The sequence below is a fragment of the Neomonachus schauinslandi genome, chromosome 6 (assembly GCF_002201575.2).
Source record: "Neomonachus schauinslandi chromosome 6, ASM220157v2, whole genome shotgun sequence".
NCBI classification, from domain to species: Eukaryota; Metazoa; Chordata; class Mammalia; order Carnivora; family Phocidae; genus Neomonachus; species Neomonachus schauinslandi.
In genome coordinates, this window is record NC_058408.1 from 36,592,188 (window position 1) to 36,617,018 (window position 24,831).

The window sequence follows — 24,831 nt, forward strand, 5'->3', positions numbered from 1 at the left end:
TCGCTTAACCGACTGAGCCACCCAGGCGCCCTAAACTCAATTTTTTTAAAAAAGATCTATTTATTTATTTGAGAGAGAGAGCACGAGTGGGAGGAGCAGAGGGAGGGAGAATCCCAAGTAGACTCTCTGCTGAGCGCAGAGCCCGACACAGGGCTCGATCTCACAACCCTGAGATCATGACCTAAACCAAAACCAAGAGTTGGACGTTTTTTATCTTTTTAAATTTTTAAAAAAATTTTTAAAGATTTTTGTTTGTTCATTTGAGAGAGACAGAGATAGCGAGAGAGAACACGAGTGGGGAGGAGAGGGAGAAGCAGGCTGCCTGCTGAGCAGGGAGTCTGGTGCAGAACTCGAGCCCAGGACCCTGGGATCATGACCCAAGCTGAAGGCAGATGCTTAACCAATTGTGCCACCCAGGTGCCCGAGAGTCGGACATTTAACCAACTGTGCCACCCAGGCACCCCTAAACTCCTCAGTGTTATCTCAAATTGGTAAATATTAATAGCTATAACCCACATAAACAACTCAGGGGGTCCTCAATTTTTTTGAGACTTTATTTTTTAGAGTGGTTTTGGATGCACAGCAAAGTTGAGCAGAAGGTACAGAGATTTCTCACAGACCCCCTGCCCCCTGCACAGCCTCCCCCACCATAAACATTCCCCACCAGAGAGGTACATCTGTCACAGTTGATGAACCTACGTTGTGTAAGGGAGGAAAAATACCTTCCCCTCTACTCTTCTGAGGTCTTAGCTGAGACGTCTGTGATAGATTAGCAAGAGAAAAACAGGCAGAAGTTTATTAACATCTATAACTCATATATGCATGGGAGATACCCAGGGAAAAATGAGTAGCTCTCTCAGGTGGCTTGAGATTCAGGCTTGAATATCATCCTAAGAGGGAAAGGGGAGGGGGATGTAGGCCTCTTAGGGGAGAGCGAATGATTTTTAGGAGAGATAAATGGACCAACCCTTAGAAGATTAGGTGGGATATGTGATAGTTTATGACCAAGTTTGTCTGGGTATCACCTAGTTTTACATTTAGGTCTATGATTTTGAGTTAGTCTTTGTGAAGGGTGGAAAGTCTACGCCTAGATTCATCTTTTTTTTTTTTTGCATATGGATGTCCAGTTGTTCCGGCACCACTCGTGAAAAACTGTTTTTGCTCCATTGTATTGCCTTTGCTTCTTTGTCAAAGATCAGTCGACTGTATTTATGTGGGTCTGTTTTTGGGTTCTCTATTCTGTTCCATTTATCTGTCTGTCTCTTCTTTCACTGCTTCACAACTATCTTGATTATTATAGCTTCATAGGAAGTCTTGAAGTGGGGTTGTGTCAATCCTCCAATTTTGTTCTTTTTTTTTTTTAAAGATTTTATTTATTTGACAGAGAGAGACACAGTGAGAGAGGGCACACAAGCAGGGGGAGTGGGAGAGGGAGAAGCAGGCTTCCCGCCGAGCAGGGAGCCCGATGAGGGGCTCGATCCCAGGACGCTGGGATCATGACCTGAGCCGAAGGCAGACACTTAACGACTGAGCCACCCAGGCGCCCCCTCCAATTTTGTTCTACTCCTTCAATATTGTGTTGGGTGTTTAGGGTCTTTGGGTCCTCAGAGTCTAAAGGGTGGGAGGGAGGGTCCTGAGACCAAAAAGTTTGAGAACTGCTGTTGTAGAGAAAGATGGGCACACAGATGAGTGTATTAAATTCTTTTGTTTGTAAAGAGGATAGAATGTAGTGGAAGGGAACCCAAACTGAGTTTTGTACATCTTATTGCCCTGTTTTAGGAGCTGACCAAGCTTGTTGTTTAGGGCACATCTCTGAGAGTCCAAATTTAGATGCTGTGTGACAGAGACAGGAGCCTGGTCTCAGAAAGAACCCTAGAGGGGTGTAGGACATGAATTGTTGTCTTCCCTTGGGACCAGAGAACGCAGGGCAGATGAGGGAGGTTTGGAATTGGTGTTTCCATTTCTCTAAGCGAAAGGTGAGTCTTGGGTATTAGGATTGTGCAGGTGAACCAAGTGCCGTGCCTCTTGATCTCTGCAATTAAGATGTGTTAACTCTCAAGAATAAACCAGGTTAAAAGGGCAACAATCACATCTTGTACTGTTCACCTACCCCCCTTGAAGTTCTGCAGGAAACATATGCAGAGTGGGAAAGGTGGGGCTTTGGTCTCAAACTCCAGGATTAAAAAAAAACAAAAAAAACCCCAAAAACCCTGTTGTGTGGGTCTCCTCCAGAGAGAAAGCTTTATTTGCTGAAAGAGGCCAGTTGCTTTCTCTGCTCCATTCTTGCAGGCCACACCCCAGACTCAGACCACTCCTGCACTGGGTGAGGCCAGCAGCTGACTAGAGCGGGCCCGGATGCCGGATGGCGCCCATCTCCCACCTGCACTGTCAGGCCACCCAGCTGCTCTCAGGCCCAGTTGAACTCATCAGCTGCAGGAGATTCTTGAGGGATCCCAAGAGCAAGCCAAAGCAAGCAAGCCTGAAGGCCAAGCCTTCCTGTTCCCTAACCACGTGGAAGGATATCACTCCCAGGGACCACCCTTGATTGCCTCCCATCCTTTAGCCACTTGCCAGACACTCTGAAAGCACCAGTCCAGGCCCCGTGCCCAAAGTAACAGCATTCTTACTGGGGAGGCAGGGCTGTTGTTAACCTGGGGAAACCAGTGGGTTCAGAGGGTCTGCAGAGGTCCAGAGATCGGTGTCTGTGCTCTTTTATGGGGAGAAGGTCTAGACTTTTTATCAGATTTCAAAGATGGGGAAAGTCCTTCCTCATAAAAAGTTAAAGGATCATTGTGTTAGCGGGCAACACTAGTTAGAGCCGTCCTGTTGCAGGTTAGTCAAAGAGTCCATTCAAGCATGTTAATTCAGCAAATAGTTGATTTGCTCTCCATGCCTGGCTCGGTGCTGAGGGCTGGAGACGCAACATTGAGTAAGACCAGATGGGATCTCTGTGTCATTGAAGCACACAGATGTAAATCAAATACTCACACAAACGCATGTCTAATTTATGAGACTGACGCACTGCCCACTGCGCCAAGAGGGCCGCTACACATGTCTAATTTAAAAAATCAAGTGTTGCTCTGAATTTCAGAACCCGGTTCTATGAGAGATACAACAGTGGATGTTTAGTTTTTGTTTTTGTGTATTTGTTTATTTTTGAACAGGTACTATATTCATGTTGAAAAATTCAAAAGGATTATATAGTGAAAGACCACTCCACCCACCCCCACCCACCCCCCGCCATGCGCTGCCCACTTACCATTATCCCTCAGCCACTCCCTGGAGGCCATGCATGCTTCATAACATGAGTGGCTGTTCTGCTGTTCAGCGGGGGCGGGGGAAGGGAAGTGTACAGAAAGCTTACCTGAGGCTATGACACTTGAAATCTGAATCATGAATGTGAAGCAAAGAAGACTGGAAGGCATAGGGGAGGCATTCTAGGTAGAGGCAATAGCTTATTCAAAGGCCCTGTGGCAGGAGACAGAAGAATGAAAAGAAAGCCTGTATGGCTCAAGTGCAGAAAGCAAGGGGAGGAGAGGTCCAGGATGCTGCTGGGTGGAGAGGGTGCAGTCTTGTAGCTCTCTTAGCATTGTGGACTTTCCCCTAAGAGCCTGGTAAGCCATTGAACAATGAGAGGAGGTAACCTTCAATCACACTTGCATTTTGAAAATGTTACCCTGGCTGTAGTATGGAGAATGGATTGTAGGAGAATGGATTGTAGGGACTTACTAATTGACCTGCATCCTGGGGAATGAATGGGAGTTTTTCAGCAGACTGGGGAGGTGCTGAAGCTACAAAGGGAGGGTGGGGGAGAGAGAACCCTTCCTGGGGGTGGGAGCGGCCGCTAATATGCTTATTTAGTTCAGGTGAGAAATGATGTGGCTTGGTGGTGGTGATGTATCTATATATATTGCAAGAAATGCATTGGTATACAAGGTTCTTCTGAAAAATGTTAACAAAACGTTTGTTTCCGTTCTCTCAACCGAGTGGAAGAGTCAGCTTAGAATGTAGTTAACACCCTGGTTGTATTTGGTCCAAGTGCGTGGCCAAACTAACAGGATAATTTAGCATCCTGTAAGAGGCTGGTGGGCAAAGGTCTGAAGTCTCCTAAAATCTTGCTAGAAGTCGTCTGGTCCAGGCTCCTGCTTGAGCACCGTGAAGACATCTCCCCTGTGCGGGAGCCCTCCAGTGGCTGGAGGTTGTTACTGTTGTTACCGAGTCATAACAGAATGACCGTGGGGGTGATGTGCGCTAATTAGGAAACAGTTGTTTTGGTCTCTGCACACTCAATTTTACTTCTCTTCTCCTGACCCCCCCAGAATGGCTTATTCTGAGGAGCAAGGAGGTATCCCGTGTGGTTTCATCCGCCAGAATTCCGGCAACTCCATTTCCTTGGACTTTGAGCCCAACACGGAGTTCCAGTTTGTGGAGCAGTTAGAGGAGCGCTACAAATGTGCCTTCTGCCGCTCCGTGCTGCACAACCCCCACCAGACAGGCTGTGGGCACCGCTTCTGCCAGCACTGCATCGTGTCCCTGAGGTGAGCTCGCAGGGCCCGCAGCTCTGGTCACAACCAGAGGCGGGGGGGGGGAGGGGCGGGCGTGGGTGTTCCTGGGACCCAGGTGTCCAGAGCGAGCACTCGATGGGAATGGTAGCTTTGGGAATTGCCACGGTTGGCCACAGAACCACGAACACGAGGAGGGGCCCTCCCGGAGCCCTTCTCCGAGAGACTAAGGAATCATGTTTTGGTTTTTTAGTTTTTGGTTTTGGGGGCTTTTTTGCCACTCACTAATTGATAGTCACCTTCCCCCCCCCTTTTTTTTACATCAAGTGTAATGAAAATACAGTGTTCTATTAGTTTCAGGTGTACAATATAATGAGTCAAGAATTGTATACATGACTTGGGGCTCATTTCAGTCACCTTTTTTTAAAATGTAGACCACACCTGTTTTGCACGGGAGGGCAAACCTGGATGCACAGTCTGTGTTGGGAAGGACCTGTGTTTCACCAGGGTCTTTGTGGTGGTTGCTTGGACCTTTCCTTGCCAAAAGGCAAAGGTGGTGTCACATCTGGAAAGGGACCGCACCTCAATGGGGGTACTGTCTGCTTCGGAGGCAGCTGTAAAACCTGGGTCCTGCCATTTTGAAGGTGGAGACCAAGAGAGATGTTGGAAGCAGGCTTTGGGGGCTTATTTAGGGCAGTAAGTAAGCTGTCCCCTACCAAGCTTGGAAAGGGGGTTATTATAGCACATTCTCATTCATTCATGGGTTTGTCCATTCAGCACCTGTGTGTTCCAGGCACCTTACTAAACTAAGCTCTAGGGCATGGAGAGGAAGGGCTGGAGGTTCAGTGTGGAACAGGACCCAGTGTCTGCCCTCTAGAATGCTCCAGACTAGTGAAGGAAAGAGGCTGTGTTACAGGGTGATAAGCACTGGCAGAGGACATTGAACTCTGTCTGGGGGACTTACTAATTGACCTGCATCCTGGGGAATGAATGGGAGTTTTTCAGCAGACTGGGGAGGTGCTGAAGCTACAACGGGGGGGTGGGGGAGAGAGAACCCTTCCTGGGGGAGGGAGCGGCAGGAGGAGGGGAGACAGGGCCCGGCCTGTCCAGGGGGAGCTCTAAGGGGTCAAGCATGGTGGGAATGCTGGGGCCGCTTTGGAAGAGCTGTTGGGGTCAACTCTTAATTCGGCTCTATTTTTATTTCTCTCTCCAGAGAATTAAATGCAGTCCCACTCTGTCCTGTAGATAAGGAGGTTATCCGATCTCAGGAGGTAAGAAAATCCCCACTTTGGTTTAGCAGTTCTCTGGGTGATGGAGAAGCCAGTGTCCTAGGTTGAATTGGACATGGAGGTTGGAGCAGTAGAGCAGGGGAGGGGGCCCTTTCTTAGAGTCCACATTCCTCTCCTATGGGGTCAGGTCAAACCCCACTCCTACCACTGTTTCAGAGGCTTCTTTAGGTCTTTATTGACTCCACCCCCCAGTTTTTCCTCTCTTCTCTCCTTACCCCCTTCCTACACCAGCTCCAGGTATACTGAGTTGCTTGGAGAAATGAAACACCCTGTTCCCTGGAATTCACTTTCTCCTCTGGTCTATTTCTAGAACTTCCTTCTATTATTATTATTATGTCTAACAATAGCTTTATTTAGATATAATTCATATGCCATAAAATTTACCTTTAAAGTGTATGTGTTTCTTGGGTATACACCCAGGAGTGGAATTACTGGGTCATGTGGTAATTCTGTTTAGGGTCATAATGGTCACTCTATGTGTAACATTCTGAGGAACTGTCAGATTATTTTCCAAAGCAGCTGCACCATTTTATATTCCATCCAGCAGGGTGTGAGAGTTCTAATGTCTTAGATCCTTGCCAAAAGTTGTTACTGTCCATCTTTTTGATTATAGTCTTTCTAGGGGGTACCTGTTTTGATTTGCATTTCTCTGATGATTAAGGATATGGAGCATCTTTCATGTGTTTGTGCATTTGTATATCTTCTGGTAGAGATGCCTATTTAATTTCTTTGCCCATTTTTAAGTGGATTACTGGTCTCTTATTGATGAGTTCTAAGAGTTCTTTTTATATTCTAGATACAAGGCTGTTATCAGATATACGATTTGCAAACATTTTTCTCCCATTTTGTGTGTTGTCTTTTCACTCTCTTAGTGGTGTCCTTTGAAGCATGAAAAGCTTTTCGTTTTGATGAGTCTTACTTGTTTTTGTTTGTTTTGGTTGCTTGTTCTTTATTGTTGTATCAAAGAAATTGTTTCCTAACCCAAAGTTGTCCTCCCTTAAAACTTCCTTTTTGCGGGGTGGGGGGTGGGTGCGGGCGCGGAGGGAGAGAGAGAGAACCTTAAGCAGGTTCCACATTCAGTGCAGAGCCCAACGTGGGGCTTGATCTCATGACACTGAGATCATGACCTGAACTGAAATCAAGAGTTGGACCCTTAACCAACGGAACCACCCAGACACCCCTCCCTTAACACTTCCTTTTAAGCTCAGTTTTCTTCCTTTACAGTTCTGCTAGAGGACATTCAAGCGTCACCTCCTCTAGGAAGTTCCCTGAGCACCTGATCTGATGTACATGCTCCTGCCTTTTTTTAAGATTATTTTTTAAGAGTATTTATTTATTTATTTATTTATTTATCAGAGAGAGAGAGAGAGAGCACAAGCAGGGGGAGTGGCAGACAGAGGGAGAGGCAGGCTCCCCGCTGAGCAGGGACCCCCTGATGTGGGACTAATCCCAGGACGCTGGGATCATGACCTGAGCTGAAGGTGGATGCATAACTGACTGAGCCACCCCGGCATCCCTCCTTCTGTATGCTCTTATGTTGTGTTTTGCAAATGCCTCGCAGAGGACAGTGCTGTGTTTGTGTGTGCCTCACCCACTCGATTAGGGGCTGGCATACTACAACATGAGATTTGTTGGCACAAATCCAGCCTGCCACCTGTTTTTGTATGGCCTGTGAGCTAAGAATGGTTTTCCTATAAATCATTGGAAAAAATCCAAAGAAGGGTACACAGGAGCTCTGTACTATCTTTGCAACTTCTTGTGAGTCTTCTAACTATTTCGAAACAACTTATTTTAAAAATCAAGAGAAGAATTATGTTTTGTAACACATGAAAATTACACGAAATTTACACTTCAGTGTCCATTGATAATGCCTTATTGGAACACAGCCATATATATCCGTTTAAGTATTGTATACAGCAGAGCTGAATAGTTGAAAAAGAAAAGGTTGCATTGTGGCCTGCAAAGCTGAAAATACTCTCTGACCCTTTATGGAGAAAGTTTGCCAACCCCTGGTGTGCACTGAAATAGCAAGTCAGCACGGCCTCGGTGACACTACCTGATGACTAATACAAACTTTTACACTATGACAGGAAGCTGAAAGCGTTACCCTCCCCCACAGCCCACCTTCTGACCTTTGAGCATCCAAGGTCAAGTGCACCGTGAGATTCTCCTGCAGCCTACTGCACCGAGCATTGAATTTCCTGACTTGTGTTTAGTGGCTTGTCGGAAACATGTCTGAGAAAGCCTCTTTGATGGTGCTGAATCTGTTATTTCCATTCCAACTTGTCTGGAAGTTTCCACTTGACTTTTGAGATGTATCTGAAGACCAAATTAATAATAGTTTCATTCACATTGCTCTGAAGCTTTGGAGTGTATGAGACCTATTATGTTTCTCTCTTAGGTGTTCAAAGACAATTGCTGCAAAAGGGAAGTCCTCAATTTGTATGTGTATTGCAAAAATGCTCCTGGATGTAATGCCAAGATTATTCTGGGACGATACCAGGTTGGTATTCCTCATGACCAATATTTGCCTTTGTCATTTTTTCCAGTGACGTGTATTGAACACCTTTATGTGTCAGTTCCTGGGCCAAGCATGGTACGGGGCTCATTGGGTTGCTCTCAGAGAATGCCTGTCTAGCAATACATTTGGCTACAGTACAGCACACCAAGGGCTAAGGTGTGAGTGAAAAGGTCCATTTCGTTTGGAATGCATGGAGGGAATACTATCTGTGTTAGACCTAAATTATGGGTTAGGGGTCATTGATCCAAAAGAGAAGATGTGGGACATGCGGGGCAAAAGGACGTGTCATTTGTGGGGAACTGTGAAGGATTTGGGGTCCCCAGGGTGGAAGCTATGGCAGCCTGCAGGAAGATATGATTGCAAGAGACCCTGCCTGAAAGTACTGGCAGGTGGTGGGTGGGTGGTTCCCAGCAGCTGTGGGCCGTGGCTGTTAGTTTGTGATCTGAGGCATATAATGCAGACCAGATCAGATTTGGGATGTGGTTTAAAGGTGAAGCATTGGTATGAGCTGCAAACACATGAAGTGTAGGGGTAGCGAAGGGAAGTTACTCTCACATGAAACTGCCCTGCCTGGTTCTTCCATCCAGCTGGAGAAGCCGGAAGCTTGGTAAATGTCAAACTGGAAATGGGGCAACGGGGCTCTGCCATGGCAGGCCCATAGCGGATTTGATCACACTGTGCAGGAATAAGAAGCAGGCATCTCTAGCTTCCAGAGAATGGCTTGGGGGCTGCTGAAATTTTCCTCTCCCACCCACACATTTTGGAATACATTTCAGGTGATTCAGCCTTTTCTCCACCTTGCCTCCAAAACCCCCAGGCACTGAATTCCTAACGTGTAAATGCTTTCCCCGTTAACCCCAGGATTTTTCTGGAGGTTCACCGAACTTCCTAGAACTTTCTCACATTTTGATAGTCAGGCCCTAGAGCAGGGCCTCTTTTCCAATTTTGTTGTCACGAAGCCTGAGCAGGAAATGAGGCTCAAGTTAGACCATCCAGCTCATCAGCTTTTGTGACCAGATCATCAGCTTCTGGAGAACAGTGGCTGGTTTCTTTTCACCTGTTTTCTTCTGTGTTTCCCCTCATTCCTGCCCCCCAACCGCACCCCGGCTTGCATGGTGAGGTGTAGGTCCTCCCCAGGTAGTGGAATCCTGATGAGTGTTGACTGTTTTCGGTGAGAGTGAATTTTGGAGAAGATACGGATTTCAGTGGTCTCTTTGTTTCTTATTACTAGAGGCAAAGGAGAGTAGCTATAATATTTATTTACCTCCTGCAGAAAAACTGGTTGCTTTTTCTCTCGTTCAGGAAAGGGGTCAGCAGACTGTTCTGTCAAGAGCCAGTTAGTAAAATGTTTAGGCTTTGCTGGCCGTACAGTCTCTGTATCCGCCACTCAACTCAGCTCTTCCCTTTCAGATGGAAAGCAGAGGCCCCCCCCCCCCCATCGTCCCCTCCCCTACAGTATGTAAACAAGTAGATGGGTGGCTGTTCTCCAGAAAAACCTTATTTACAAAAGCAAGAAACAGGCCAGCTGTGTTTTAGGGGATCTCGCAAGGGACAGGACCATCACAATAACTTGCTGTGATCCAGAGGTTTTATTAAGGTATGCCTCCTGCTTTAAAAAATCTCTACCATGAAGAATACTGGAACGAGTAATGTCCATGTCATCGTTATCTCATATTCTGGTGAAAACATTTTCTGACCACAGCCTGACCATTCCCAGCTTCTCTTGGGCCTGGGATCCTATATTTCTTCTGTCTGCTTTTCTTGACCACTTCTGGAACAGCTCCCACTCCCTCTCCCCATTACTCTCTTGAATCCTTTCCCTTCCTTCCTGCACTTAGGACATGCCCTGCTCTTCTTCCGTCTTTCCCCTCCATCCTGGCTTTTGCCATCCGCTGTGCAGAGATTAGTACTTGGTGCCGGGGTTGCAAAAAGAAATTAAAAATGTCTTTGGAGAATGGGTAAATCACTCAGCAAGCCTAAGGAAAATATTCAGGAACTAACCTGAGAATCTGAGCTAATAGATAATCTGAAGTAGACTCAACATGCTTCCTTCTCCAGCCATCTTCCCTATCCTCCCAACTCCTATCAAACAAGGCTGGCACGGCCTCGGTCTGCCCAGCTGCCCCCCGTGTCCTCCCTCCCTCCAGGCTTCCAGCTGGCCCCCTGTCCCCCCGCCCCGGTCAGTGCGGCCCATTGGCCTGTTTTTTCTGTTGCAGGACCACCTCCAACAGTGCCTATTTCAAGCTGTGCAGTGTTCTAATGAGAACTGTCAGGAACAAGTCCTTCGGAAAGATCTGAAGGAACATTTGAGTGCACGTTGCCATTTTCGAGAGGAAAAATGCCTTTATTGCAAAAAAGATGTGGTAGTAATCTATCTACAGGTAAAAAGAAAGAAAAACGAATCGTCTTTATGGGACTAAATTTCTACCTGAGCGGTCACAGTGAATCGGGACATTACTGAATTTATTTTTGTACAGAAATAGGTCTAAAGAATTTTCTGAGAGTTCTGTAAAAAGCAAAAAGTCTTCTTGTTGGACTCTAGAGTAGGACTCTACTCATTTATCATTGGCAGAAGCATTGTTTGAGCACTACTAAGTGTGAGTGTGCAAGGAGCGCTGCTGGGTGCAGGGTCACAAGGAGGTGACGATACTATGTCCTCAGGGGGCTATGATCTGACTGGAGTGGCAGGATGTAGGCAGAGAAGGAGATCATGGGTACCTTTTACATGTACTGAAGGAGACATACTGATGACTCCCATAGTCTGCCCTCCGCGAGTCCTCTGCCCTCTGACCTTCTTTTGGAATAATTGGAAAACTGAATTGAATTCATGGGAAGGAGGCGGCCATCTTTAGTCCTTTTTGGAACTAGGCTGTACCTTCCTGTAGAGGGTAAGCCACATAAGATCCCCAGAGACATATGCATAAACACTCTGAGGCTGTAGAAGGGAACCCTGGGAAGCAAGGATTGGCTGTGTTTCATCATCCTTTCTCTGTTTCAGAATCACGAAGAAAACTTGTGTCCTGAGTACCCAGTATCTTGTCCTAACAGGTGTTTGCAGATTATTCCAAGAACTGAGGTAACTGTAAATGAATCTCTTAGTAGATTTTATGTAAGATAAAGTTTTAGTTAACCACTGTGGTGTGTGTTTGATCAAATCCCACAGGCTGAGGCCCAAGATTTAAAGCACACCCACAATAACCACGTCTCTGTGTCCCCTTCCCTTTTCCCTGAGAGTTCTCCATTTTTACCGTAGCTCTCCCTCCGCCAGGCCTCAGCGTGGCTTTTCCCCTTCTGTTTCCTCCCTCCTTCCCAAGGCACCTTGGGGTTCCCTGCATGCTGTAGTTCTCTCAGGCAACTGGAGAATTGGTGATGAATTTCGGTAGCATGAGGTGTCCCTTTTGTAGGTGGATGAACACCTCGCTGTGTGTCCTGAAGCTGAACAAGACTGTCCTTTTAAGCACTATGGATGTACTGTAAAGGTATGGGATGCCTTTTTGTTTCTGCCTCTACATTCTACTGTGTAATTTATTTGGCAGGTTTATTTTACTCTTTGATTCCATTCAGGATGCAGAAGGACATTCACTTTGGAAGAACTTTAAGACTGGCAGTGTTATTAGTCAGGGTTCTCCAGAGAAGCAGAATCAATAGGAGGTACATATCTACATATAGATATATAGATAGAAATTTATTTTAAGAAATTAGCTTATATGATTGAGGGGGCTGGCAAGTCGGATTATTTGCAGGGCAGACCAGTAGGCTGGAGTTTCTATGTGATAGTCTTGAGGAGAAGTGCTTCTTCTTCAGGAGACCTTATTTTTTGCTCGTAAGGCCTTCAACTGGTTGAATGTGGCCCTACAGCATTATGGGGAGTAATCTGCTTTACTTAAAGTCAACTGATCCTAAATGTTTATCACATCTACAAAATACCTTCACGGCAACATCTGGATTGTTTGGTTTTTTTAATATATTTTTATTTATTTATTTGACAGAGAGAGATAGTGAGAGAGGGAACACAAGCAGGGGGAGTGGGAGAGGGAGAAGCAGGCTCCCCACTGAGCAGGGAGCCTGATGTGGGGCTTGATCCCAGGACCCAGGGATCATGACCTGAGCTGAAGGCAGCCGCTCAACCGACTGAGCCACCCAGGTGCCCCTTAGATTAGTTTTGACCAAACAACTGGGCACCATAGCCAGCCAAGCTGACACATAAAAATTAACCATCATGGTAATTTTTCTAATTTGGATTCCATTGCCTCTACCAGAGTTTGAGACTTTCTGGAGTCATTCTTCTGATGGTTATAATTCTGATGATTATAAATCTTGGTTTTCTGGTACCCCCGGTCTATCACCAAGTATTCTGAAATAGAATTGATTTGAAATCATGTTTTAAAGTGTATTTTATTACCTGTTAAAGACCTTTAAAAATATTATTCAATAAATTGTATAAAATAAATTTAAAAAAAAGAAAGTTTGATTCCTACCTCATTTTAACATATTCCAGATGGATCAAAGTTTTAGGCATTAAAATATATCATGCACTGTATTATTTCACACTTTGTGTACATCTAAAATTACTCCAAATAAAAAGTTTATTTTAAAAAATGATAAAAATACTAGAAGAAAAGGTGAGTGAATTTTTTTATTCTTGAAATAAAGATCTTTCTTAGATAACTAACACAAAACCAGAAGCTATAATTTTGATGTTTAACCACAAATATTTGAAACTTTTATACAATTTTTAAAAATACCATAAATAAAGTCAAATGGCAAACCACAAACTGGAAGTAAAAATCTCCAACATATGACAAGACAAAAAGGGTATTTTCCTTAATATACAAAAATTATTACATGTAAATAGCTTTTCCAACTTAATAGAAAAATCGGCAAAGGAATATATGAGTAGTTCCAGAAAAAATTCAATTGACTAATAGATGTAAAAAAAAGACACTCCATCTCACTCCTAAATAAATATAAATTATATCAAGAAATAAAACTTTCACCATCAAATTGACAAAGATTAATACAATTTATAATATATAACTTTTTATGAGGGCAGTTTGGTTATTATCTATGAAAAGTTGAGGGGTGCTTGGCTGGCTCAGTCAGATCTTGATCTCAGGGTTGTGAGTTCAAGCCCCATGTTGGGCATACAGCTTAGTGTTTTAAAAAATTAAGTAAAATAAAAGGTTCTTTATTTAAAAAAAAAAAGTGAACCCGCACATTGACCTTATAATTCTATTGCTAGGAATTTCTCATAGATACTCTTTCATAAGTATGCAATGATTACACACATACACAAACACACTCACACAAAGATGTTTATATAGCAAAAGAAAACAAAAAACTAAAAACCTGTAAGCCCATCACTGAAGTGCTGACTATGTAAGTGTATATATTTGTATTTGGGAATGGCATGCATTTGATAAAAAGAATAAGGTACATATTTTAAAAAATTGAATATGGTTATGATCTCATTGAGTTAAAAATGTGTATATATCGTCGCTGACTCTGGTGAGTGAGAGACTAGGGAATTGGGGGTGGTGATGGAGAGAAGGAGCCTTTTGCTTTTCATTCTCTATCTTGCTGTATTATTTGACCTAAGCATACATATCTCTTATTTTAAAAAACTATTGGAAAAAAATGTATATTGTGAGAAGCCTTTTTAAAAAAAATTAGTGAAGAGGGTGCCTGGGTGGCTCAGTTGGTTAAGCGACTGCCTTCGGCTCAGGTCATGATCCTGGAGTCCCTGGATTGAGTCCCACATGGGGCTCCCTGATCGGCAGGGAGTCTGCTTCTCCCTCTGACCCTCCCCCCTCTCATGTGCTCTCTCTCTCTCATTCTCTCTCTCAAATAAATAAATAAAATCTTAAAAAAAAAAAAATCAGTGAAGAGTCCATACATTTTCACATATCAAACCAGTGATTGTCTTGGCTGCAAAACAGATAGGTTTTACCTTTTCAGTGCGCGAAATACAGAATTGCTTTCCATCTCTGAGAGAAATCTTTACAGTTAGGCCTAAACTCCCAGTTGGGCTGTCCTCTAGAACTCACCTCAGTACCAAAGCTGAGGATGAGATTTGTTCTCTGGAAGAGGGGCCATTCCTAAACTGGAGGGAAATTGATGGTTAATGTATGGTTAGGTCCAAGGAATCACCCAGAACACCTAACATTTGCTTTTACTAGTAATAGAAGGCAGTTTGCAATTCAGTATTTTAATGATTAGGGAAGAAGTTACCCTTTATTCTTGCAAACATATTGCTTGATTTTGAGGGCAACAAATTTGTGTGGGCTGAAATTACTATCAGGTTGCGTAACTTTGGCCTTTGGTAGAAGGCAGCATGGAAATGTGTGCTTGGTAGGAGAGAGAACTCACCTAGGCTTGACACTGATCTGAAGCTAACCCACCAAGGAGATAGATTTTATGTGGGACTAGTTGAGAGATGATAACTACACTTAACCCACAGTCCTAGATTTCCAGTGCACAGAAGGAAATCTGCTTTTGAGAATTTTGACAGTGGCTTGATTCTCTGTTTCTATAAATTTAAAATTGTCTCATGGGCACCTTAGAATCCTGGAGCTGGAAAAGGGACCAGGAGGGGCTATATTTTCCTGCAACCCACCTTTAGACAAGTAAGCAAAGTTGTCACAGTTCTGCGTTAGCAGAATATCCCACCACCACCTTCATTTTTGGAGCCTTTCAACAACCTGACTTCCTTTTGTCTTCCTGTTGAAGGATAAACGGGGGAACCTGCAGGAGCATGAGCATTCAGCCTTACGGGACCACATGCTTCTGGTTTTAGAAAAGAACTTCCAATTAGAAGAACAGGTAAATATTCAAGGGTTCACACGTAAAGGGAGGAAGCACAATTGCTGGGATTGGTAACTGTTGGTATTTTTACCTTCTCCTCTGTTTCAGTACAAGTCGGCTGGAGGTAGATGTTTTTCTACTAAGCAGCCAGGCAGACTCATAGGATTATAGAACATTAGAACTGGAAGGTGCCTATAGGTCTTTGGGTCCAACCGTCTCATTCAACAGATGAAGTGACTAAGCTCAAAGAAATTTTGATGTGTTTGTAACTTGTAAGTGGCAGAATTGAATCTCAAACCCATGTCCCCTGATTCTCAGTCCAGTGGTCCGCATGAAATACCATATAGCCTCTCTGCAGCCTAACTTAACACACATTCTGGTTAGTATTTGGCACCTGGAGGTGACAAGTAGGCGTTTGATGTTTTTTAATTAGCCCAGTGTTGCTTTGAAACAACAGTTGACTATCTGTTCTAGGCATTATGGGTTTTATATATTTTGCAGTAAGTCTTAACTCCTGCCCCTGAGAAGCTATGCAGCCTGCTAAATGCATACATCCCTCTTTATTTCACTGAGTTGGGATTATCAAGTGAAATTGTGTGTGCGAATGCCTGCCACAGTCCCTGGAATATTCATAATGGACCTCAATAAATGCTGATTCTGTGGGGTAATTATTCTAAAAGTTAATTATTTTGTTAGAAACTCTCAGAGGATCAGACTTCGCAGGCCCATGGCAGGAAGAGAGGGAGCCAAATTCTACTATTGCCAATCATTTTCTGATGTCTGGTTCTGTATTAAAGGAGGTGTGTGAGTTTCAAGGTCAGATCCTGGAGAAAATTGGGAAGAGCAGTTAAACTGTAACTTTGGTAGAGGGCACGCTGCCTGGTAACCATTCCCAAGTTCTTTCTGTACCACTCGCTTCATCCGTCCATCCATTCATTCGTTCAACAAACACCTGCCATATGTCAGGCATGAGGTTAGTTGCTAGGGGCTCTGAGTGGAGGAGGACACAGCTTCTGCCCTTGAAGAACTCACGAAAATGCAAATAGATAAGTTGCTGTGCCCTGGGACATGCTGTGGCTCAGTCTGGGGTACAGAGGCTGCAGCGATTTCCTCTGGGGGTTGGGGGAGGCTCTTCAAGGGAGCACATCCGAGCTTCGCTTTGAAGGAAGAGAAGATCCGTCAGCCTAAATGTGGAAAGAGGGTGTTCCAGAAGAGGAAAGACAGGGAGGCATGAGGCTGATGGTTCAAGGAACGGGGGTTTTGGGGTGGTGAGCGTCCTGAGTGTGAGACGGGGAGAGCTGGAGACTGGTATGCTGGATCCACATAGCAATGGCCTTCCATGTAAGCTAAGAAGTTACAGATACTGTACATTCAATTATTTTTTTTATTCATTCATATTCTGCCTTGTTTCAGAAAGGATTTAAGGGCCCAAGTTTGAACTAATGTTTGTCAGTAATAGGGAGCTAATAATGGAGGTTTTGAAATAGGAAAATATAGGTTTCCCCCACTATGGGAAAGTAGAGCAATCCTATGAAACCTTTCATAGGCTGAAGGGGTGTAAAGCAAAGAAGCGGTTATCATTTCGTAAAAAACGAAAATCCTCTTTGACTTCTTTCGGTTAGTGAAAACAGGTACTGACGTGGGTCTTTCATAAAAACAAAGTGGCATTAGGTGAACTTTTGGATAGTGGGGGCAGGCAAGGACCAGTACGTGGCCAGCTAACTGTTTGTTTGGCTTTGAAAAGTAAGACAGCTGTGGGACGCCTGGGTGGTTCAGTCGGTTAAGCATCTGCCTTTGCATCAGGTCACGATCTCCAAGTCCTGGGATGGAGCCCCATGTTGGTCTCCCTGCTCAGGGGGGAGCCTGCTTCTCCCTCTTCCTCTGCCCCTCCCCTTCCCCCTGCTCGTGCTCGCTCGCTCGCTCTCAAATAAATAAAATCTTAAAAAAAAAAAAAAAAGTAAGACAACTGGTGGTAGCATAGAAGATGGATAGAGGGAGAGAAGAGCACGAGGACAGGGGGACCAGGCAGAAGGATGTTGTACTAACCTAGACAATGTAGCAGGAGAGCCTGGCAATGGATGGGTGGGGGCTCTGGAGCCAGAACGCCTGCTTTGAAGACCTGGCTCTTCACTTGCCATGTGGGTTTGGACAAGCTACTTAGCCTCTCTCTTCCCTGTTTCCTCATTCGTAAAATGGGGTTGTGGTGAGGGTTAAGTGAGCTAATATATTTAAGCTCTTTGCATAGTGCCAGCATGATAAGCAGCTCAGTATTAGGCGAAGGCAAGATACTGGAGCTGGCGGTGCTGGTGGTGCTGGGGAAGGTCAGCCAAGGCTGTGTCTGGGGATGGAGAGGGCATCGAGAGAGGTCGGAATGACAAAGCTGTAAGTCTAGAAGGCAGAGGACATGGTAGTTGTTACCTGAGATGGGCACTACAGGAACGGGAGCAGAGGAGAGGAGAGGGTGGGGACAGGAGACACCGAGGTTTGCTTTCGATCAGGGAGATAGGTCTGCCGTGTAGGTGGAAGTCAGCTCTCAGGGTCTAAATGGAAGACTCTAGGGCTAGTGATCACATAGTTGTTGCAGCCATTCATGTACTCATTTATAAAACGTGTGTCAGATGCCCCCTGGGTGCCAGGCACTGTGCTAGGCTTTGGGGATGAAGAAACGAGTGAGATGTAGCCTCAACGATTTAGTGGAGGAAAAAGAGCGAAACAACCCCAGGAAGCAGTAAGAGTAATGAGGGTAAGTTAAATGCTAGAGCGTGGTCAGGGGGCCTTGGGACTTGAGAGAGGACCTAGGTTGGTGGTATGGTGAGGAAATATTTCTGAGAGAAAGTGCCCTTGAGTGGAGGCTGAAAAATTGGTGGTTTCTAGATGGAGAAGGAAGCATCTGAGAGAGCAGGACCCAATGGACAATAGAAGTGTGTAGTCTTGCTGGGCAGGGCACACATGAGATGCGGATGGGCAGGCGGCCGAGAAGGTAGCCAGGGGCAGATCATGTAGGGTCCTGTAGGGTCTGTAAAAGAAGGCCACTGAGGATGGTTAAGGAAGGAGGGGAGGCGACAAGACCAGATTTGTCTCTCCATATAACTCTGGTTACCGAATGGAGGATGAATTAGAGGAAAACAAGACTAAAGAAAGGGAGAGCATCATTCATTCATACAGTCACTCAACAAATATTTATCAAACACCTGCCGGGCACCAGACCAGTTCCTAGGGTTACCCATGTCCCAGTTTCCATAGAGCTTCCCTTCTGGCGGGAGTGTGAGGGATGGTGTAGGACCAGTTGGGAAGCTGTGGTCACAGCCCAGGTGAGAAATAATGGAGGCTAAAACAGGTGTTGAAATGAAATGAGATGAAATGAGAAGTGGATATAAGAGTCGTGTTTGTTTTGTTGTGTGTCAGGAGTTAAAGTTGGTAAGTATGGAGGATTGAATGGATGAGGGGATAAGAGAAGAGCTGTCCAGGCTCACACAAGGCTTTTGGTTATTTCCCTCAAATACATTACAGATTCTGAGAACATAACATGTTTTTTTTTTAATTTTTATTGCACCATACATTACATCATTAGTTTTTGATGTAGTGTACCATGATTCATTGTTTGTGCATAACACCCAATGCTCCATGCAGAACGTGCCCTCTTTAATACCCATCACCAGGCTAACCCATCCTCCCACCCCCCTCCCCTCTAGAACCCCCAGTTTGTTTTTCAGAGTCCATCGTCTCTCATGGTTCGTCTCCCGCTCTGATTTCCCCCCCTTCATTCTTCCCCTCCTGCTATCTTCTTCTTCTTCTTTTTTTTTTTTAGAACGTAACATGTTTTGCCTACCACTTGCCAAGCTAGCTGTATGCTGGGCAGGTTACTTAAACTCTCTGCCTCTGTTTCCTTGTCTGTAAAATGGGACTGATAGTCATACCCAACTCATGGGGTTCTTTGAGGATTAAAAGAGCTAATGAATATAAGGGTATGACAGACATTCAGCAAATTTCAGCTGTTACTACTGATACTGTGCAGATAGCATCTATTGTGGTATGGTGATCGGTACTCTGTGGTTGTTCCTAAGTGCGTGCTGAATGAATGAAGAGAACCAGTTCAGTAAATTTAGTCAAGTGATGTCACTATCATTAGATGAACCATCATAATTGGGTAAGTATGGAAAAGACTGACAAGAAATCTTTGGATCTGGTTTTTTTGAAGTACCTGCAAATATTATATAGGAACCTACTGGTAAAAATTTTCCTAGAAGTGTATATATATGTATATATGTATATATTTTTCTAGAAACACTTTCTTACCTGCAGTATTTTCCTAGACCTGTATTTACATTATTTTAACTTGTATACATGCATTTAAATGATCTCATTCACATTCCTGTTATTAGATTTCTGATTTATATAAGAGCCTAGAGCAGAAAGAGAGTAAAATCCAGCAGCTAGCAGAAACTGTAAAGAAATTCGAAAAGGAGTTCAAGCAGTTTGCACAGCTGTTTGGCAAAAATGGAAGCTTCCTCTCAAACATCCAGGTGAGAAATGGCCTCTCTATTCATAGCCAAGATTTAGCCTTCAACTGGCAGTCCAGGTTTTCCTTACAGCTTCTTAAGTGGAGATAATTTCGAATGTAAAGAAAAGCTACAAGAATAAGATAGTGCTTAAAAATACCTGTGTATTCACCCAGATTCACCCATTGTCAGTATTTTGTCCCCTGTCTCTCTCCGTCACGGTATGTGCGTGTGTGTTCTTTCTGAACCATTTGAGAGTAACCCTTTACCCCTACAAACTTCGGTATGTATTTCATAAGAATAAAGATCTTCTTTTACATAACCTCAACATTCAACAATGTCAGTAAATTTAACATTGATATAATACTTCTATACAATTTATGGTCGTTGGGGTTGCAGTTAATGTTGGGCCAATATTAGTCCCTTGATGTCAGCTTCATTGAGAATATCTATAGTTCTGCATTTTGCAATCAACAAAGCGAAACTATTCATTCCCTTGGGAAGAAAATGCTTTAAACAATACTAAAATATAGCAAAAATTACCTTGCAAATCATGACTGTTAAATAACCATAAACACATTTCTGATGACTAATGTCTTTATTGTGATTACAAAATTGATAGTGAAAAATATTTTAAGACCTGTGGCACACGGGTAGTATTTTTGAAATGTAGACTCTCCCAGAAAAAGGCAGGCCATATATTTTCCATACTTTGTCAGCATACTGTGTGTGTGTAGAAAAAAGGAAAGCCCCACCCCCCAAAAAAAGAAAAAAGAAAAGAAGGAAATCCATCATATGTCACTATCTCAATTCTGACCTTAGCTAACACAGAAACCCGTCAGAGTTAAGGTACTAAGGGGCAAGGGTAGAGGAGTAATATAGGTCTAGTTTTATTTAATCTCTTCCATCTAAGGAGAACAATCAAAAGTTAGGTCTTACCTCAGGGCACTTTGTACAACCTCTAGTGCTCACGCCAGAATGGTCGGGTCTACTTCCAGCTCGTTCTCTGCCTTCTAGGAGAGCAGGAGCGGATCAGGAGAGTAGCCTCTGAGAAGGAAGTTGTAAGGCAAGAGGAGAGACAACAGGAGACTAGAGATACAAAGATAGGTCAGAGAACCAAACGGAGAGAAATTGAGGGAGGAGTAAAAGTCAGATGAAGAGAAGTTCAAAGATTTGGAACAGCAGCTGGGGCAGGGAGGAGGAAGATATTAGGTGGCTCATCTCTCTGTGATCCTCACTGAATTTTCTCTTCTGGACTGTGCCTTTTTCATTTCATTAATTGATTAATTAAATGTGAAATGTTTGAGTTGAAAAAATTCAATCTAAATTCAATCGTTACTAAGATAGTAACGATTTTTTTTTTTTTTTGACATTATGATCCATGCTGTACTGAAAGATTCTCGCCACTCACATTGACAAGTCAGCTTGGCTAGAAGCTCAAGTGCGTCAGTTATTACAAATGGCTAACCAGCAACAAAATAAATTTGATCTGCGGCCTTTGGTGGAAGCGATTGATACAGTGAAACAGAAAATTACCCTGCTAGAAACCAATGATCAGAGACTAGGTATGTCTCATATTTTTACTTCTCTTTTGATGATTCTGTTGTCTGCACCTGGCCAAAGGGAGAGTTGCAGCTGTCCAGGATAAACAGTGGTCGAATCTGGTTTTTGTGAAACAGAACAGCATGAGATTCTGGCCAGTTGGGGGGTCGGGGGTGGGAGTGATGGAGGGTGATGGGCAGGGGCTGGAACAGGCAAGGGGTGGAAATGGGCCAGGAAATTCCAGAAACAGGGAGTGGTGGTTTTTAAGGAGAGTGGAAAATAATGAGAAAGCTAAGAGAGAGATGTGGCAGAAACATTGTTTTAAGTATAAAAAAATATAAAAGGGTTTTTGGCTGTTTAAAAGCATTCCAGTTATTAAATAATGGGGCTCACCTTGCTAATGCACACTAGTTCAATGCTGTGTGTCTTCTCTACACTTTGGTAAGCTTCCGTTCAAGAGTATGCATTTGGGTTTTCTTCCAAGACACAAGATTCATTGAGTTAATTATTAATACAAATGGTCCATTGGTGGACAATGAATTCGGTTCATCATGAGATGGCAGAATTTTATTGGTTCTCTTCAGATACCAAATTTCACTTTGGGCAAATTTTAAAGACAGCTTTAAGGCTTTTGGAAGTTTTTTTTTTTTTTTTTTTTTTCTTTGCAGTTGTTTTGGAAGGAGAGACTAACAAACATGATGCCCACATTAATATCCATAAAGCCCAACTGAATAAGAATGAAGAGCGATTTAAGCTGCTGGAAGGGGCCTGCTATAATGGAAAGCTCATCTGGAAGGTGACGGACTATAAGATGAAGAAGAGAGAGGCACAGGACGGGCACACAGTGTCCATCTTCAGCCAGCCTTTCTATACCAGCCGGTGCGGCTACCGGCTCTGTGCTAGAGCGTACCTGAACGGGGATGGGTCTGGGAAAGGGACACATCTGTCGCTGTACTTCGTGGTCATGCGAGGGGAGTTTGACTCCCTGTTGCAGTGGCCATTCAGGCAGAGGGTGACCCTGATGCTTTTGGACCAGAGTGGCAAAAAGAACCACATTATGGAGACCTTCAAGGCCGACCCCAGCAGCAGTAGCTTTAAAAGACCCGACGGGGAGATGAACATCGCGTCTGGCTGCCCCCGCTTTGTGGCTCACTCCACTTTGGAGAATGCCAAGAACACCTACATTAAAGATGACACCGTGTTCCTGAAAGTGGCTGTGGATCTAACTGACCTGGAGGACCTCTAGTCCCTGTTTCTGGGGTGAGGAAGGGCGTGTTGGGCCCAGAACCATGGAGGAGGACACCTGTGATTATCATATGGATGGACTTGGAGCTCAGTACACATTTGTAGTTGGCTTTTTGCCCCTGGTGTTTGAAGTCCGTTTAAAACTTCTCAAGTGCTATCATCTTTTTACATTTTACTCTGTCCCAGTTTGAAACTTAAAACACTTAGACTATCCTCTCATTATTTATATTTTTGTATCTCTTAAAAAGATGTTAAGTTCCTTGAAAGCAAGGTCTGGGGCCTGTCGTTTTTACTGGTGCTTGGTAGTGTCTCAGGGTAGGCACTGTGGGAAATGTTATTGAGGACACAGAGGAAGAATTAAAAATGCTTCGGCATTTTATTACTTGGCCTGCTGATTCTAGACCTGACCGTAAGCCTATAAAAGCCATCTTTCAGGATACGCTGCCCCAATTACATAGTTGGATGGCGTACTTTCAAAGACAGTATGCCCAGTTTGGACCAGACTTTATTTGGTCAAATGCTAAATTTGTGGAAATTACTATACCTCTAAATATTTTCATTAAAAATCAGTCAGCAAGTACAGTTTTGCAAGGCTGCATTAGAACTGGTGAATAGAGAGATTTTCATTCTTCCTGTTGAAGTAAACAGAAAATATTGCGTGGTGTGTGTGTGTGTGTGTGTGTGTGTGTAGAAGGATACAGTATATACATATATATATATATGGAGATATAGGCATCCAACTAAAGTTCATATTTTATTAGGTTCAACCATGTGAAAAAACTACTTTCATACATCAGAAAATGTCAAGTATTAACAGTTTCAAGAGGTTCAATTTAGTACTTGTACATGTATGCACCTGTATATATATACACCTAGTTTAAAGGTATTTTGGTAATAATAGTAAGTTAATGTGAGGATGGGTAGAATTTAGCATATGAATGAGAAAATGTCATAAATGGATAAGAGAAATTTAAAACCTAGGGAGAACACCATTTTTATTCCTATGGTATCAAAAGTATTCTCATCCCAAACTGATTGCAAAAAGCAGTATCTCCTATTCTTTTTTTTTTTTCTTAAAGTCAATAAATTTTTATTTAAGGAATTTTACATGTGATTCCTTCCGCTTCCAATCACCATAGTTCCTCCAAAGTCAGAATCATAATCTTCAAAATAGCCCTTTTAAAAAGAACTTGTTCAATCCACAGTTGTCACTGTCCGTCCAGAGTTCTTTCGGTTGGGCTTCTTCAATCTCCACTTGAATATGGACATACTTCAAAAACTCCCCACCTGTAATCTTTGGGATCCAATGTCTTTACTCCAGGGCCCTAGAAGTCAAATTGTAGAAGTACACTGATTGCTATTTTGGCAAATAGATCTAATTGTTTCTAATGTTGAAAAGTCGTAACAGAAATGTTACAGTCCTCATTGTCACCACAACAATAAACTTGCTGTGATGGAAGCATACATAACCTGTGTCTCAATGTAGCCACATCAACAATTTCTGGACACCATGAACAACAGTGCCCATTTCCATCTAGAATGAGGCTTATCACTTATTCTTTTTGAGAGAACTTTTGAATTCACAAATTGGTATGAAAATTTATATAAACTTGTGACTTATCGAAGTGTGAGTACTTTGTGAAAACAGAAATGATTATATTCTTATGCATCTATCTGTGTGGGTCTCTATTCAAGGATGTATATATAAGTCAAAATGAGTACTTCTGACTGTTGTTAAGCCTGAGCTGATCAAAAAAGTACCCAGTTTTCCTGAGCCCTCCTTCATTGTTATGCAACCGAGTGTTCACTTACACTCAAGCTGGCTCCCTTGAGTGTGTAAGGGCAAAGTGCCATGGGCTGAGAGCCACTTAATGCAGCTCACTCAGGTGATGACCATGCACATTACAGCTTTTGAACAGTTGAATCTGATAGAAGAAACATGATTTTTATACCAGTAGCTTCTGGAATACTTGGAGCTTTCTTAATCTCTTTGTGAAATTTTTTAAGATGCTAAAGACTCATATTGCAGAAATCATCCCCAAAGCTTAAATTCAAAGAAGTAAGTTCACAGTGGAAGCATACTAAAGAACCACACTGTAGCCCCTGGTGAACTCAGATACAACTGATGGTCGGCAGATTGACCTCACACAAAGTCAGCTCGCACGGCCAGACCTGCTGGTTCTGCGTGTTTTTTTTCAGTGTTTTTAATCCGATCCGACTCCTTGGGAGTAGAAGGTCATATTGTTGTCACTAGTTTGAAGTAGCTGATATGGAAAACACTTTAAAGTGAATTTATCAAAATACTGGTTTGGTTTTGTGTTCTAACCAGCTTCTCTACATAAAAAGCTTAAGTCATGGCATGGTTTGCTTACGAGCTCAGAGTCCCTTCATCATTGAAACAGTGAGCATGGAACAAGGTATTCCAGAGG

The 24,831-nt window shown here is 43.5% G+C and overlaps 1 protein-coding gene and 1 non-coding gene across 2 annotated transcripts in view; one reads left to right on the forward strand and one right to left on the reverse strand.

Annotated features, from left to right (window-relative positions):
- TRAF5 (TNF receptor associated factor 5) overlaps nt 1-22,583 on the forward strand; it is a 44,689-nt gene extending 22,106 nt beyond the window's left edge. The window contains exons 2-11 of the mRNA XM_021682535.2: nt 4,320-4,538; nt 5,716-5,773; nt 8,193-8,294; nt 10,529-10,693; nt 11,311-11,388; nt 11,717-11,791; nt 15,042-15,134; nt 19,499-19,639; nt 21,012-21,180; nt 21,826-22,583. Of these exons, the coding sequence (XP_021538210.1) occupies nt 4,321-4,538; nt 5,716-5,773; nt 8,193-8,294; nt 10,529-10,693; nt 11,311-11,388; nt 11,717-11,791; nt 15,042-15,134; nt 19,499-19,639; nt 21,012-21,180; nt 21,826-22,403 (1,677 nt within the window). The 5' untranslated portion in view covers nt 4,320 and the 3' untranslated portion in view covers nt 22,404-22,583. The remainder of the gene's footprint in view (nt 1-4,319; nt 4,539-5,715; nt 5,774-8,192; nt 8,295-10,528; nt 10,694-11,310; nt 11,389-11,716; nt 11,792-15,041; nt 15,135-19,498; nt 19,640-21,011; nt 21,181-21,825) is intronic.
- Nucleotides 22,584-23,810: 1,227 nt separating this feature from the next.
- LOC123325222 lies at nt 23,811-23,949 on the reverse strand. Its single transcript, XR_006540321.1, has one exon. It is a non-coding gene; the product is annotated as a small nucleolar RNA SNORA1 (small nucleolar RNA).
- Nucleotides 23,950-24,831: the final 882 nt, after the last annotated feature.